The sequence below is a fragment of the Crinia signifera genome, chromosome 8, assembly GCF_055691185.1.
Source record: "Crinia signifera chromosome 8, ASM5569118v1, whole genome shotgun sequence".
Lineage (NCBI taxonomy): Eukaryota > Metazoa > Chordata > Amphibia > Anura > Myobatrachidae > Crinia > Crinia signifera.
The window spans coordinates 171367603-171385191 of record NC_139224.1 but is presented as its reverse complement, the minus strand read 5'-3'; the positions used below and the strand labels follow the sequence as shown (position 1 = coordinate 171385191).

Sequence of the window (17589 nt, the reverse complement as noted above, 5' to 3'; positions counted from 1 at the left end):
GGTAACCCATCTGTGAACAGCTCAGAAAATCGTGGCTATTAAATTGTTTGCAAAAAAGGATATGCCATCGTTTAACATACAGTAGGATAAAAGGGGATTTCTGTTCACCCCCTAATGAGCAGGTACAAAGTTGGACAAAATCCCTATTTTAAGGTAAAATGCCAGGACTTGGGGGGGGGGGATTCTGATTCACTTGGAAAGGCACAATCACTCTCTAATGAACAAAACCATGTGCACTGCAGGAGGGGAGATGTAACAGGTGCAGAGAGAGTTAGATTTGGGTGGGGGGTGTACTTCAAACTGATATCTATATTGCAGTGTAAAAATAAAGCAGCCAGTATTTACCCTGCACAGAAACAAAACATCCAAATCTAACTCTCTCTGCACATGTTACATCTGCCCCACCTGCAGTGCATATGGTGTTGTCCATTAGAGACTGATTGTGTCTTTCCAAGTGAATCAGAATAACCCCCTTGGGTTCAGAACCCCTTGGACACCCCTTCAATTACCAATTAGGCACTTTGAATTTTTTAATTCATTTAATTGCCCAATAATGATGCCATTGTTCGAGTGAACAATGCAGGACAATGGGTGTAAAGATGTGGGACCAGTAAGCTCTGGTGCTGGATGAATCGGAAAGGTGTTTTTAGGCTTGCAGGTGGGAGTTGCAGGTGTGGTGTAACAATTTAAACTCCCCTAAAATGACAGAAAAACTCATTTGCATTTTTATACCCCCTTATTTAGTAACACCCCCCCCCCCCCTATTGCTTTCTGTCATTTTATCACTATTTGAAGAATCCCAAATACTGTTATTATGTTCTGTACTGTACCCTGATATTAGATTTATTTTTTTGTGGTCCAGACACATTTCCCCATTTTTACCTACACATTACACTGGCTTTGCCGTCAAAAATAATAGTGATAATTCAGTTTTCGCACAATTATAATTGAATTGCGTGAAAAATGGAGCGCGCACACACTGGCGATATCTGGGTGATATGTGCATTAAATCAACACTTTATCGCAGATAACTGAATTCCCCCCGATATTCGTCGTGGGTAACAAATGCTAATAACAATATTATAATCACACGGCTCACATGGTAATGCTGTAATAGAGGGTTGCTTCATACAATAGGTCATTTGTGACTGATGTAAATGACACTGGTCACCTGTATCTGTATGCATGTCATGTGTCAGTAATTATTAAGGTGGCGAATTGGACACCCAGCCGGCACAATGCACGTCCCAGGCAGCCTACTCCAGCAGCGGCAGGAATACCTCCTTCCTAGTGCCGGGAACCTGCAGATAGTGCATTGTTGTGTGTGTGACTACACAGCGCCTAGGAAACAGCAGATCACTGACACAGGACACAGAAGCTCAGCCCTGTGCTGGGGAACTCTCTGCAGATTGGGCACAGACACAATGAGGGAAGGGAGAGGCATATCCCCGCCATGATTGGCTGCACCAACCTCCTGCCTACCTTGTGCAAAAGCATCATGATGTGTCTCACCCTAGCAACCAGGAGAGTGGGAGAGGAGCTGGGAGACATATCGGGGAATCCTCGGCGTGGGATCCACCTGCAGGAAAGCCGGCTTTCATATTTGTATATAGATTTGGTTACAGTAGACAGCTGCATCTCTGTATCTCCTCGCACCCCCAGAGGCACCCTGCAAACATGAGTCACCCATATATCGGGTAAGTGACAGTGGGCGACTGAGCTGGAAGTTCTAGTGCACAGAATTCATGTGCATGGTGCTGGGTTAACCCCGTAGCTGCTTGTCCTGAATTTACCTTTCAGTCCCCAACTCGTACAGTAGCGGTAATAGGATGTGGTGCTGGATTTATGTAACATTCTGATTTTGTGCTATTAATACTCGTTACATCTGGATTATTATCAATAATGCTGAATGGATACAATGTCTGTGGGACCCCAGCTGTGGTGGTGCTATATGTCCCAGCATGCAGCCTGTGGGACCCCAGCTGTGGTGGTGCTATATGTCCCAGCATGCAGCCTGCGGGACCCCAAGGGTGGTGGTGCTATATGTCCCCCAGCATGCAGCCTGTGAGACCCCAGCTGTGGTGGTGCTATATGTCCCTGCATGCAGCCTGTGGGACCCCAGCTGTGGTGGTGCTATATGTCCCCCAGCATGCAGCCTGTGAGACCCCAGCTGTGATGGTGCTATATGTCCCAGCATGCAGCCTGTGGGACCCCAGCTGTGGTGGTGCTATATGTCCCAGCATGCACCTGTGAGACCCCAGCTGTGGTGGTGCTATATGTCCCAGCATGCAGCCTGTGGGACCCCAGCTGTGGTGGTGCTATATGTCCCAGCATGCAGCCTGTGGGACCCCAGCTGTGGTGGTGCTATATGTCCCAGCATGCACCTGTGGGACCCCAGCTGTGGTGGTGCTATATGTCCCAGCATGCAGCCTGTGGGACCCCAGCTGTGGTGGTGCTATATGTCCCAGCATGCAGCCTGTGGGACCCTAGCTGTGGTGGTGCTATATGTCCCAGCATGCAGCCTGTGGGACCCCAGCTGTGGGGGTGCTATATGTCCCAGCATGCACCTGTGGGACCCCAGCTGTGGTGGTGCTATATGTCCCAGCATGCAGCCTGTGGGACCCCCGCTGTGGTGGTGCTATATGTCCCAGCATGCAGCCTGTGGGACCCCAGCTGTGTTGGTGCTATATGTCCCAGCATGCAGTCTGTGGGAACCCAGCTGTGGTGGTGCTATATGTCCCAGCATGCAGCCTGTGGGACCCCAGCTGTGGTGGTGCTATATGTCCCAGCATGCAGCCTGTGGGACCCCAGCTGTGGTGGTGCTATATGTCCCAGCATGCACCTGTGGGACCCCAGCTGTGGTGGTGCTATATATCCCAGCATGCAGCCTGTGGGACCCCAGCTGTGGTGGTGCTATATGTCCCAGCATGCAGCCTGTGGGACCCCAGCTGTGGTGGTGCTATATGTCCCAGCATGCAGCCTGTGAGACCCCAACTGTGGTGGTGCTATATGTCCCAGCATGCAGCCTGTGGGGCCCCAGCTGTGGTGGTGCTATATGTCCCATCATGCAGCCTGTGGGACCCCAGCTGTGGTGGTGCTATATATCCCAGCATGCAGCCTGTGGGACCCCAGCTGTGGTGGTGCTATATGTCCCAGCATGCAGCCTGTGGGACCCCAGCTGTGGTGGTGCTATATGTCCCAGCATGCAGCCTGTGAGACCCCAACTGTGGTGGTGCTATATGTCCCAGCATGCAGCCTGTGGGGCCCCAGCTGTGGTGGTGCTATATGTCCCATCATGCAGCCTGTGGGACCCCAGCTGTGGTGGTGCTATATGTCCCAGCATGCAGCCTGTGGGACCCCAGCTGTGGTGGTGCTATATGTCCCAGCATGCAGCCTGTGGGACCCCAGCTGTGGTGGTGCTATATGTCCCAGCATGCAGCCTGTGGGACCCCAGCTGTGGTGGTGCTATATGTCCCAGCATGCAGCCTGTGGGACCCCAGCTGTGGTGGTGCTATATGTCCCAGCATGCAGCCTGTGGGACCCCAGCTGTGGTGGTGCTATATGTCCCAGCATGCAGCCTGTGGGACCCCAGCTGTGGTGGTGCTATATGTCCCAGCATGCAGCCTGTGGGACCCCAGCTGTGGTGGTGCTATATGTCCCAGCATGCACCTGTGGGACCCCAGCTGTGGTGGTGCTATATGTCCCAGTCCTTACGGTCAACAGGTACAAGAGGTCAACATGACACTTGTTGACACACAAATGGTCAACATGTTTTTCTACTTGATTTACTGTCTACGTGCTCTCAGATTGGTATCACTAACCTGTGGCGAGGGCAGTAACAGCGGGCAAGCCGCCTTCCCGTAGCACATCTGAAAAAAAACAAATCTTGTGTCGACCAGTTTTGTGTCATTGGTTTGTACCTGTCAACCTTAACCACTGTCAACCTACTGTATCTGTCTATGTAATGCATGTCGACATATGTTGTTGGCCTATTTACTGCGTACATAAACGTTGTAGATCTATTATGCGTGTGTGGGTTGTGGGGCCAACCATAATGAGTTCAACCCCAAAAGATCGACATAAACATGATTCATATGCCCAAAAAGTCAACACAAGCAAAATGTTGACACATAAATTGTCGACGTGAGTTTCCCACAGGTTTTTTGTGTCAATTTGTGGACCCCCACATTTGACTGTCGACTTAACGACTATTGACTGCACCCCCACTACGTTCCCAATAATTGTCCACATATGGAAAAAAAAAGTTGGTACTTATGTAGTATCTGGGCGTCCGATTTAGAAATCAGGTTGGATCGGTAGCATCGCATCGCATGCGACCAAATCGTATGCGATGCGATGGTCCCAATTTTTCCATAGGATTCAATGTTAAAATGGTCTGAGACCATTTTAACATAGAATTCAATGGGAAAAAGGGGTCCTTTTCATTTCCCCACTATCCAAGTGGGCATGGAGTTGGATATAAACCTGTGGCGAGCGTAGCGAGCGGACACAGAATACTTTTTAAGAAATCTGCGTCCGCTCGCCACGCTTCGGGCTCGGTGGCTCGCTGCGCTCACCACAGGTTTATATCCAACTCTATGCCCACTTGGATAGTGGGGAAATGAACAGGACCTTGTTAACATTGAATCCTATGCAAAATCGCATCGCATGCGATATCAGATGCGATTCGAGGTAAGGCATACAATCAGAAAATCGGCAGCCCAGATACTACATACTGTAAGTACCAAAAAGTTAAATAAAATGGTGAAAAACTTGCGTCGACCGTTTCATGTGATGACCACGATCATGTCAACATTTTGCTTTTATCCATCTATTGTCCATGTTGACAAATAGTGGTCGGCCTATTGACCTACGACATGTCACCCCATTGCCCGGATCCCCTAATATACCGCCCCGTCTCTTTATATCCTGTGAAATCTGAATGGATCTGATGTAACGATGGATCTGATGTAACGATGGATCTGATGTAACAATGGATCTGATGTAACGATGGATCTGTTTCCCGTTCCAGGCCGGTCGCCGTCTCTCTGTGACTGGTTTCTGTTCCCTAGTTCGGGATTTATAGTGACATTAATATCAGATCTTTGTGTTAATAGCTTGGTGTTTCGGTATAACCGGTGGCGGTTTTTACCTATGGGCTGCAGCCCGCCCCCAGGAAGTTGCCATAATGCGCAGTACAGAGGTTTGTACTGCGCATGCACCAGTCCTGGCGCCTGCCATCATAGTACAGGTGCCGGGAACGCTGCGCTTGTGTGTGGCAGGAACCAGGAGGAGCAGGGGTTGCCTGCATTACGGCCAGCGGCAGCCCCCTCCTGTCATAAGGTACGAGCCGCCACTGGGTATAACCCCTATGTGCGTTCTAGTGAGCAGGTCTGAATCATGCCTATAGCATACTGTACCTCCCAACATCTATGTCTCGCTAATCGGGACACTCGCGGGGTGGGGGTCTCACGCCCGAAAAAGGGGCATTGCCTCGCAGGGTGTTGAGTCCTCTGGCCACGCCCCCATTTTTCGCCCCTCTGCATCGCTGAATAGATGCTTTGCGCATTCTCGTCAGGCTGGGGGGACGACTCCCAACTGCCCCCCTTCCCCCGCGGGAGAGTGGCGAGATGTGGGAATGTCCCCAATCCTGGGGAAATGGGGACAGTTGGAGGTATGCCACAGTGCTCGCTGCATGTTTGTCTGTCCCGTGTGTCATATAATAGACGTGGATCAGTAACAGGCCCTTATTAGAGGAGATGTTTATCTTATACTGAGGCGCATCTGACACCAGGATCTCACTGCAGCCATCTGATTGGAGAATCACGTTACTACTCTGTCTTGTTAACATTTAGATGCTTGGATTGACCATAGGTTGGCTGTTGGCTTGGGCAGGCCGAGCACCCATGCCGGACAATGCCAGGACAATCCGCTTTGATTGGCAAGCGGTCTAACCTTGGTGTACTGTAGATTCCATAAAAGCAAAGTTCATCCATGCTTTTACTTTAAAGTAGTTACTGACCCCTAGAGGAGGGGGTGTCGTTTGGGCCCACCAGGGATATCCCCAGTACACCGGCGGGCCAATCCGCCCCTACTGGGCACCTTATAATAATGCGTTTTCTGCCACTGTCGGGCAGTTCCCACAGCCTTGGCTTGTACTGTACATTAGTCACGGAAAAGGATTTCTGTGGAACGGATCCACTCGCCGCGGCCGAGTCTCAAGTGTCCTGTAAATATTGATTACCTGCGTAACGCTATCTTGTGCTATAGCTGATAAATAAATAAAAGTTTGCACATGTATCAGATAGAGTGCATGTCGGGGTCAGCGGAGGAGGCCGCGGCGCTGGGAAACGCGGACAGACTTATATATTTCTGGTTCTGTATGCAATGCTTATCATCGGGAGAGACTGGCCGGCTGCATAGTACCACTTCCCTGGTTCTGTATGCAATGCTTATCACCAGGAGAGACTGCCCGGCTGCATAGTACCACTTCCCTGGTTCTGTATGCAATGCTTATCACCGGGAGAGACTGACCGGCTGCATAGTACCACTTCCCTGGTTCTGTATGTAATGCTTATCATCGGGAGAGACTGCCTGACTGCATAGTACCACTTCCCTGGTTCTGTATGTAATGCTTATCATCAGGAGAGACTGCCCGGCTGCATAGTACCACTTCCCTGGTCCTGTATGTAATGCTTATCACCAGGAGAGACTGAGCAGCTGCATAGTACCACTTCCCTGGTTCTGTGTGCAATGCTTATCAGCAGGAGAGACAGAGCGGCTGCATAGTACCACTTCCCTGGTTCTGTATGCAATGCTTATCATCTGGAGAGACTGACCGGCTGCATAGTACCACTTCCCTGGTTCTGTATGCAATGCTTATCACCAGGAGAGACTGCCCGGCTGCATAGTACCACTTCCCTGGTTCTGTATGCAATGCTTATCACCAGGAGAGACAGAGCGGCTGCATAGTACCACTTCCCTGGTTCTGTATGCAATGCTTATCATCAAGAGAGACAGAGCGGCTGCATAGTACCACTTCCCTGGTTCTGTATGCAATGCTTATCACCAGGAGAGACTGACCGGCTGCACAGTACCACTTCCCTGGTTCTGTATACAATGCTTATCACCAGGAGAGACTGATCGGCTGCATAGTACCACTTCCCTGGTCCTGTATGCAATGCTTATCACCAGGAGAGACTGAGCAGCTGCATAGTACCACTTCCCTGGTTCTGTATGCAATGCTTATCAGCAGGAGAGACTGAGCAGCTGCATTGTACCACTTCCCTGGTTCTGTATGCAATTCTTATCACCGGGAGAGACTGACCGGCTGCATAGTACCACTTCTCTGGTTCTGTATGCAATTCTTATCACCGGGAGAGACTGAGCGGCTGCATAGTACCACTTCTCTGGTTCTGTATGCAATGCTTATCATCGGGAGAGACTGACCGGCTGCATAGTACCACTTCCCTGGTTCTGTATGCAATGCTTATCATCGGGAGAGACTGGCCAGCTGCATAGTACCACTTCTCTGGTTCTGTATGCAATTCTTATCACCGGGAGAGACTGAGCGGCTGCATAGTACCACTTCTCTGGTTCTGTATGCAATGCTTATCATCGGGAGAGACTGACCGGCTGCATAGTACCACTTCCCTGGTTCTGTATGCAATGCTTATCATCGGGAGAGACTGACCGGCTGCATAGTACCACTTCCCTGGTTCTGTATGTAATGCTTATCACCGGGAGAGACTGACCGGCTGCATAGTACCACTTCCCTGGTTCTGTATGCAATGCTTATCATCGGGAGAGACTGACCGGCTGCATAGTACCACTTCCCTGGTTCTGTATGCAATGCTTATCATCGGGAGAGACTAAGCAGCTGCATAGTACCACTTCCCTGGTTCTGTATGCAATGCTTATCGGGAGAGACTGAGCAGCTGCATAGTACCACTTCCCTGGTTCTGTATGCAATGCTCATCATCTGGAGAGACTGGCCGGCTGCATAGTACCATTTCCCTGGTTCTGTATGCAATGCTCATCATCTGGAGAGACTGAGCAGCTGCATAGTACCACTTCCCTGGTTCTGTATGCAATGCTTATCACTGGGAGAGACTGACCGGCTGCATAGTACCACTTCCCTGGTCCTGTATGCAATGCTTATCACTGGGAGAGACTGACCGGCTGCATAGTACCACTTCCCTGGTTCTGTATGCAATGCTTATCACTGGGAGAGACTGAGCAGCTGCATAGTACCACTTCTCTGGTTCTGTATGCAATGCTTATCACCAGGAGAGACTGAGCAGCTGCATAGTACCACTTCCCTGGTTCTGTATGCAATGCTTATCACTGGGAGAGACTGACCGGCTGCATAGTACCACTTCCCTGGTTCTGTATGCAATGCTTATCACTGGGAGAGACTGAGCAGCTGCATAGTACCACTTCTCTGGTTCTGTATGCAATGCTTATCACCAGGAGAGACTGACCGGCTGCATAGTACCACTTCCCTGGTTCTGTATGCAATGCTTATCAGCGGGAGAGACTGACCAGGTGCATAGTACCACTTCCCTGGTTCTGTATGTAATGCTTATCATCGGGAGAGACTGAGCAGCTGCATAGTACCACTTCCCTGGTTCTGTATGCAATGCTTATCATCTGGAGAGACTGGCCGGCTGCATACTACCACTTCCCTGGTTCTGTATGCAATGCTTATCACCGGGAGAGACTGAGCAGCTGCATAGTACCACTTCCCTGGTTCTGTATGCAATGCTTATCATCAGGAGAGACTGGCCAGCTGCATAGTACCACTTCCCTGGTTCTGTATGCAATGCTTATCAGGAGAGACTGGCCAGCTGCATAGTACCACTTCCCTGGTTCTGTATGCAATGCTTATCATCGGGAGATACTGAGCAGCTGCATAGTACCACTTCCCTGGTTCTGTATGCAATGCTTATCACCAGGAGAGACAGAGCGGCTGCATAGTACCACTTCCCTGGTTCTGTATGCAATGCTTATCACCAGGAGAGACTGACCGGCTGCACAGTACCACTTCCCTGGTTCTGTATACAATGCTTATCACCAGGAGAGACTGATCGGCTGCATAGTACCACTTTCCTGGTCCTGTATGCAATGCTTATCACCAGGAGAGACTGAGCAGCTGCATAGTACCACTTCCCTGGTTCTGTGTGCAATGCTTATCAGCAGGAGAGACAGAGCGGCTGCATAGTACCACTTCCCTGGTTCTGTATGCAATGCTTATCACCAGGAGAGACTGCCCGGCTGCATAGTACCACTTCCCTGGTTCTGTATGCAATGCTTATCATCTGGAGAGACTGGCCGGCTGCATACTACCACTTTCCTGGTTCTGTATGCAATGCTTATCACCAGGAGAGACTGAGCAGCTGCATAGTACCACTTCCCTGGTTCTGTATGCAATGCTTATCATCGGGAGATACTGAGCAGCTGCATAGTACCACTTCCCTGGTTCTGTATGCAATGCTTATCACCAGGAGAGACAGAGCGGCTGCATAGTACCACTTCCCTGGTTCTGTATGCAATGCTTATCATCAAGAGAGACAGAGCGGCTGCATAGTACCACTTCCCTGGTTCTGTATGCAATGCTTATCACCAGGAGAGACTGACCGGCTGCACAGTACCACTTCCCTGGTTCTGTATACAATGATTATCACCAGGAGAGACTGATCGGCTGCATAGTACCACTTCCCTGGTCCTGTATGCAATGCTTATCACCAGGAGAGACTGAGCAGCTGCATAGTACCACTTCCCTGGTTCTGTATGCAATTCTTATCACCGGGAGAGACTGAGCGGCTGCATAGTACCACTTCTCTGGTTCTGTATGCAATGCTTATCATCGGGAGAGACTGACCGGCTGCATAGTACCACTTCCCTGGTTCTGTATGCAATGCTTATCATCGGGAGAGACTGACCGGCTGCATAGTACCACTTCCCTGGTTCTGTATGTAATGCTTATCACCGGGAGAGACTGACCGGCTGCATAGTACCACTTCCCTGGTTCTGTATGCAATGCTTATCATCGGGAGAGACTGACCGGCTGCATAGTACCACTTCCCTGGTTCTGTATGCAATGCTTATCATCGGGAGAGACTAAGCAGCTGCATAGTACCACTTCCCTGGTTCTGTATGCAATGCTTATCGGGAGAGACTGAGCAGCTGCATAGTACCACTTCCCTGGTTCTGTATGCAATGCTCATCATCTGGAGAGACTGGCCGGCTGCATAGTACCATTTCCCTGGTTCTGTATGCAATGCTCATCATCTGGAGAGACTGGCCGGCTGCATAGTACCACTTCCCTGGTTCTGTATGCAATGCTTATCACTGGGAGAGACTGACCGGCTGCATAGTACCACTTCCCTGGTTCTGTATGCAATGCTTATCACCAGGAGAGACTGAGCAGCTGCATAGTACCACTTCTCTGGTTCTGTATGCAATGCTTATCACCAGGAGAGACTGACCGGCTGCATAGTACCACTTCTCTGGTTCTGTATGCAATGCTTATCACTAGGAGAGACTGGCCTGCTGCATAGTACCACTTCTCTGGTTCTGTATGCAATGCTTATCATCAGGATAGACTGAGCGGCTGCATAGTACCACTTCTCTGGTTCTGTATGCAATGCTTATCACCGGGAGAGACTGATCAGCTGCATAGTACCACTTCCCTGGTTCTGATTGCAATGCTTATCACCGGGAGAGACTGGCCAACTGCATAGTAACACTTCTCTGGTTCTGTATGTAATGCTTATCATCGGGAGAGACTGAGCAGCTGCATAGTACCACTTCCCTGGTTCTGTATGAAATGCTTGTCATCGGGAGAGACTGACCGGCTGCATAGTACCACTTCCCTGGTTCTGTATGCAATGCTTATCACCGGAAGAGACTGAGCAGCTGCATAGTACCACTTCTCTGGTTCTGTATGCAATGCTTATCATCGGGAGAGACTGCCCGGCTGCATAGTACCACTTCCCTGGTCCTGTATGCAATGCTTATCATCGGGAGAGACTGCCCGGCTGCATAGTACCACTTCCCTGGTCCTGTATGCAATGCTTATCATCGGGAGAGACTGCCCGGCTGCATAGTACCACTTCCCTGGTCCTGTATGCAATGCTTGTCACCGGGAGAGACTGCCCGGCTGCATAGTACCACTTCCCTGGTCCTGTTTGCAATGCTTATCACCAGGAGAGACTGAGCAGCTGCATAGTACCACTTCCCTGGTCCTGTATGCAATGCTTATCACCAGGAGAGACTGCCCGGCTGCATAGTACCACTTCCCTGGTCCTGTTTGCAATGCTTATCATCATTTTTTATTCTTACAAGTGATAATTGTCAGAAAAAAAAGAGAAAATGCATCTGCTTTATCGCTGCTAAGCACAATGATTATAATCTGCTATCTAACCAAAGTAAATTGAGGCGTTTAGCATAATTTTGGCCTAAGATAGGGGCAACAGCATCACTGCCAAGTGACTCTTCTGGTGGGTCCATAAACAGTAAGGGGGTCCTCAATCTGCCTGGGGAAATAGCGGCTTCTGCCTTCAATTCTGCCATTTCCGACAGCATTGAAGGCAGATTCCGACAAAACAGTTCCGACTCGGATGCTTTTGTCAGAACCAGCTGCGGATTGTTGAGTTACAGTCGAGCAGAGCGAAAATTGCCCAGGAATCCGGCTGTCGGGACCTTTTCACAGTCTGAATCCCGGATTAAATGCTGCCCAAAGACTGGCCATACGATGGCCAACCATCCCGATGGCTGGCCCGAATTCCCTCTGGCCCGGACCGTTTGGGAACACAGGATGTCTGCCATGTTCCCAGAGACCTGCGCATGTGCACTAATCCTTACTGTGTGGCCAGAGAGGAGGGGGCCCCCTCGGAACCAGCACACAGGCCCTACCCTCTCTTACACTGCCCAGGATAGTGGTATCAAAGCTGCAGCCCTCTACTTCAATAAGTGGGGACAGCGGTGTCCTTGAATTAGTCCCTTGCGTAACTTATCGGAATTGATAAATAGTCCTCGGTCTACTAATCATGTTCTGGGTTATCCCAGGCCTCAAACCACGGATAAGTGTCCCTGGGGCTTCCAGTTACCGCAGCGTATGAAAGGACGTGGGCTATTCCGATAATACGTTGTGTACACAGAATTAGTCCTCGTCGTAGTATAAGATTATGGAACATAGAATCACTTGGCCGATCTAGTCTGCCCCTTTCAACTCCTTGTTAGCCTCAGCCCTATGTGATCCTCATAAGGATAATACACACTTAGGTGACATGTAAAACGATGAGATTTTTAGGGGCCCATTTATCAAAACATATTTGCGGCTAAATCCCCGAAAACACCCGTTTTCGGGGTTTAGCCGCAAATATTAAGTATCTCTTAAATGTATCAAAGGGGAACCGCAGCAGGGATCACCGATCCCTGCTGCGATCCCCCCTTCACCGCCGCCGGCCGCATCCCCCATAGGTTTCTATGGGGGATGTGAAGCTGCCCGATGTATCAACATCAGGCAGCCTGGCATCGCACCCGTGGGCTATCGCCATTCTGATATGGCGATAACCCATTGCAGCATGGGGCACTGTGGGGCCGAGTGGGGCAGTGCGGTCACAGTTGTCGGCGGGGGTCAGTGCATAACCGCGCATGTGCAGACCCCCCAGCTTCCGGGTCAGGGCTTCGCAGTGATGGGCTCCTTTCGGAGCCCTGTCCCTGCGCCCTTTTAATGATACATTCAGGCGGTGTACTTCAACACCGCAATGAGATGCCACTGCGCCGGCATCGCAATGTGTCACACACCCTCCCCTAATACAGGTATATCCGGCCTGGTGCTGACGTCAGACACCCTCCCCAAATACAGGTATATCCGGCCTGGTGCTGACGTCACACACCCTCCCCTTATACAGGTATATCCGGCCTGGTGATGATGTAACACACCCTCCCCTAATACAGGTATATCCGGCCTGGTGCTGACGTCACACACCCTCCCCTAATACAGGTATATCCGGCCTGGTGCTGACGTCACACACCCTCCCCTAATACAGGTATATCCGGCCTGGAGATGATGTCACACACCCTCCCATAATACAGGTATATCCGGCCTGGTGCTGACGTCAGACACCCTCCCCAAATACAGGTATATCCAGCCTGGTGCTGACGTCACACACCCTCCCCTTATACAGGTATATCTGGCCTGGTGCTGACGTCACACACCCTCCCCTAATACAGGTATATCCGGCCTGGTGCTGACGTCACACACCCTCCCCTAATACAGGTATATCCGGCCTGGTGCTGACGTCACACACCCTCCCCTAATACAGGTATATCCTGCCTGGTGATGATGTCACACACCCTCCCATAATACAGGTATATCCGGCCTGGTGCTGACGTCAGACACCCTCCCCAAATACAGGTATATCCAGCCTGGTGATGATGTAACACACCCTCCCCTAATACAGGTATATCCGGCCTGGTGATGATGTAACACACCCTCCCATAATACAGGTATATCCTGCCTGGTGATGATGTCACACACCCTCCCATAATACAGGTATATCCGGCCTGGTGCTGACGTCACACACCCTCCCCTAATACAGGTATATCCGGCCTGGTGCTGACGTCACACACCCTCCCCTTATACAGGTATATCCGGCTGATTTCACTCCCCTCCCATAATACAGGTATATCCGGCCTGGTGATGATGTAACACACCCTCCCCTAATACAGGTCATATTTCTTTATTTAGAACTTGCAACAGAAAGGCATAAACATTTCATACAGAAGAACAAGTACATGCGATTATACATGAGCCCCTTTCCTTGAGTAAAAACATTGTCCATGAAAAGACCGTATAAAGTCCACTTACAACGGTCTTAGAATTTAAAAGAAAAGAAAAGCGGGCTTTTCACATGAATAATACACAATACATCAGCTGGAAACATAATGCATCATACAATATCACATAACACAACAAACTTATTTACATGCGGTATTTACAACTGCATGCAAGAGGAAATGATCTGGTGCTACAGGCATATGTAAAACCGCATATTTTGTGTAATGCACATCTAAGGGAGTGAAAGGATAGCAAAGCCACAAGCCAGAGAGACTACCGTAAGTCAGCCGCCCACTCAAGGGGGCCGAAGATGGCGCCACAGCCTGGCCCATCTCCCGGCCTCCATCCGGCGTCTCTCTAGATCCCTCAATTTCCACACCTCGTGCAAAATGTCAGTAACCACCACCACACAGGGGAGGACTTTCTGCCTAATGGATACCTGACACCGTGCATTCCACGTGAAATATCTAACAACTATGCTGACTAAGAACAAAGTGGATAACTCAAACCGACCCGGACGCTTGAACGCCCCATAGGCCCACTCCGGGTAACTGAGCCCCGAAAGGCACGGGATTCCCAAGGCCCTGGAAACACCCTTGTAAACCTCCACATTGAAGGGACACCTGAGCAAGAAATGGTCCATAGTCTCCTCCTCCCCCAGACACTCCTCCCGTGGACAACCACGATCATCGGCATTTCTATGCTTCAGGTTTCCCCTCACGTAAAGCCTCCCGTGGAAGGAGAGCCAGGCAATGTCTTGATATTTCAGAGGGATCCTCCCGGAATTAACAAGGGCCAGCCCCTCTGATGACAAATTACCCGGGCAGTCCCTCAGTGACAGCTGTTCCCGGAAGTGGGACTGCAAAACCTTCTTCTCCAGCTCCCTTCTAGAAGAACCTTTGACTGTTCCCGCTTCCAGGCCCCACCGCCTTGTCACCTTCAAGACAGGAGCCACGTAGGCCGGGAGGTATCCACGGCGGACTCGCAGGCTTTTAACACACCCTCCCTCTAACCATGCGTTGAGGAAAGGAGACACCCAGACTCTGAAACCTTCTACCCATCGAGGAGGAGCCTCTAATTGGAGGCTTGACAGATGTAATTTAATAAAGGTCATCAAAAAGAATAGCACCGGGTTGACCATACCCAGGCCTCCTTCCCTCCTCGACCTGTAGGTGACAGTCCTCTTGATCAGATTTAGTTTGTTTCCCCAGAGCATCTGGAAAAACAAAGCATAAATCTTCGCCCATCTCGACTCTGGCAAAAGGCACACATAGCTGACGTACAAGAACACAGGGATCAGGTAAGTCTTGATCAGGTCCACCCTTTCCCTGAGAGACAGCTTCCACCTCTTCCAGCGCTCTACCTTCTGGCCGGCCTCTACCAGTCTGGAATCCCAATTTCGCGTGGCGTAATCGCCCGGGCCAAATTCGATGCCTAAAACTTTGATCACCTGGCTCGCCCGGGGGAGACCATCCGGAAGGTCAAATTCCTGGCCCTCCTCCCCCATCCAGAAAACCTCACTCTTGTCCTGATTGACCAGGGAACCCGACGCCAACGAGTATTCCTGGATGGCCGATACCACCGCATCCGCCTCCGATGGATCCGACAGGATGACGGTGACATCGTCCGCGTAGGCCACTGCCTCCAGCGAATGCTCCGGGCTCAGCTGGACTCCCCTCACAATGCCACCCTCCAGCCTTCTAATGAAGGGGTCGATGGCAAAAACATACAGGAGGGGGCTTAGAGGGCAGCCCTGCCGAACACCCGAATTCACTGAAAAGGTCGGACCTACCCAACCATTCACAAGAGGGAAGCTCTCGGCTTGCCTGTAGATTACCCGCAGCCAATTTACCACCCTCACTGGGAGGCCATGCCTAGCCAGTAGAGCCCACAGGTATTCGTGGTTTACCCTGTCAAAAGCCTTTGCCTGATCCAACGCCAGCAGGTACTTTCCCCACTTCTCAGCCCTGCACCGCTCCACGGCCTCCCGGATGCCAAGGACAGCACTAAAAGTGCTCCTGCCTTTCACAGTGCAGTGCTGAGAAGGCGAAAGCAAAGACTCGGAAACTTCCATCAGTCTGTTAAAGAGCACCTTTGCCAGAATCTTCCTATCCGTATCGAGAAGGGCGATGGGGCGCCAGTTCTCAACACGGGACGGGTCCCTCCCTTTGGAGAGCAAGATAAGGGCGGACAATCTCATGGAAGGAGGGAGCAGGCCCTCACCCAGGCACTCATTAAACACTTCCACGAGACGAGGGGCCAAGAGGTCACAAAAACACTTAAAGAATTCGGAGGTTAACCCATCCGGACCTGGGGCCTTTTTCATAGACAAGGAGCCTATGGCCTTTTTGACCTCGTCCACCGTTATCTCCTCACCAAGGGAATCAAGAGCACCACCATGACTCTCGAGACCTGGCGTCTCCAAAAGAAACCGTTCCATCTTCTCTCTGATAGGCGGTTTCTCAGATAGAAGGTCGGAGTAGAAGGATTGCACAACTCCCAGGATGCCCTCCCGATCCTCGCGGAGGACACCCTGGCCATCATACAACCCTCTCACCTCCTTACAGTCAACCGAACTCCTGCAATTCTGGTAGGGATCAGGCGAGTGGTATTTCCCATAATCCCTCTCCAAAATCAAAGAAGCATATCGGTTGTACTGGTACTCCTTCATCTGAGCTTTCACCCGGGAGATTTCCCCACCATCACCCTGCTCAGAGATCAGGAAATCCAATTTCTTTCTCAAGGCACAGTAGACACGGTTCCTGACCAAGTTCTCTCTGGCTACGAGGTCGCGAAAAAAGCTGCGAGTCCTTTTTTTACATACCTCCCACCACTCAGACCTGTTCCAACCCGCCTCCAAAAGTGACTCCTGAGATTGAAAGAAGTCCCTGAAGGACTGTCTAACCTCTTCCCTCTCAAGGAGTTTGGAGTTCAAGCGCCAAAGGCCCTGGCCTTTCTGAGGGGACTCTGAGGCGTTCAAGGATACACACAGACAAACGTGATCGGAGAACTCTACCGGCCTCAGCTTGGGAACCGAGGTTTTCGAGCTCTCCTTAACAAAAACCCTATCTATTCTACTCCTACAACTACCTCTATGATAGGTGAACCCCGTGAGGTCTGGGGAGTGTCGAACGTGCACATCCACCAGACCCGACTGTCTAATCATACTCACTAGAAAGAGGGAGTCGTAGCCCAGAGTAGCCCTTGACCCTCCCCTGTCTTTGGGCCTAATTATGGTGTTAAAATCACCGCCAAAGACTATCTGCCGGGCTACGAAGAGATACGGTTTTATCTCTCTGAAAAGACACTTCCTGTCCCACTTAGTCTGGGGCCCATAGATATTAATAAGCCTCAGGTCGTGCCCCTTCAGATTGACATCCAAAACCATACACCTGCCTACTTGTACCTCGATGACTCGCTGGATGGTAACTTCGGTGGTAAAAAGAATCCCCAGCCCTCCGTACGGCTCGGCAGCCAGAGACCAGAAGGACGGCCCGCGTCTCCACTCGGTTTTTGCCTTGTGAATATCCGCGAGCCGCCTCAATCTGGTCTCCTGCAAAAAAACAAAATCTACATTTAAGGAATTGAAAAAATCATAAGCTAACTGCCGAGCACGTACGGACAAGATAGATGCCACATTGTGTGTGGCAAATCTTATGGGCTGGGGGGCCATCCTTCAGAGTCACCGAGCGTAGGGACCAGATCACTTCCTCTTCACACGCTTATCCTGAAGGTCGTCA

At 50.7% G+C, this 17589-nt stretch overlaps 1 protein-coding gene across 4 annotated transcripts in view; it reads left to right on the top strand.

Moving 5' to 3' along the window:
- Positions 1-1372: 1372 nt before the first annotated feature.
- Positions 1373-17589, top strand: part of ERICH3 (glutamate rich 3) — a 114195-nt gene continuing 97978 nt past the window's right edge. For 2 of the 4 annotated variants that reach the window (XM_083157763.1, XM_083157764.1), the window contains exon 1: positions 1374-1697. In XM_083157763.1, coding sequence (XP_083013889.1) covers positions 1678-1697 — 20 coding nt within the window. In that variant the 5' untranslated portion in view covers positions 1374-1677. Of the gene's footprint in view, positions 1698-17589 lie in introns of all 4 variants that reach the window. The other 2 variants (XM_083157762.1, XM_083157765.1) reach the window with 2 other exon arrangements.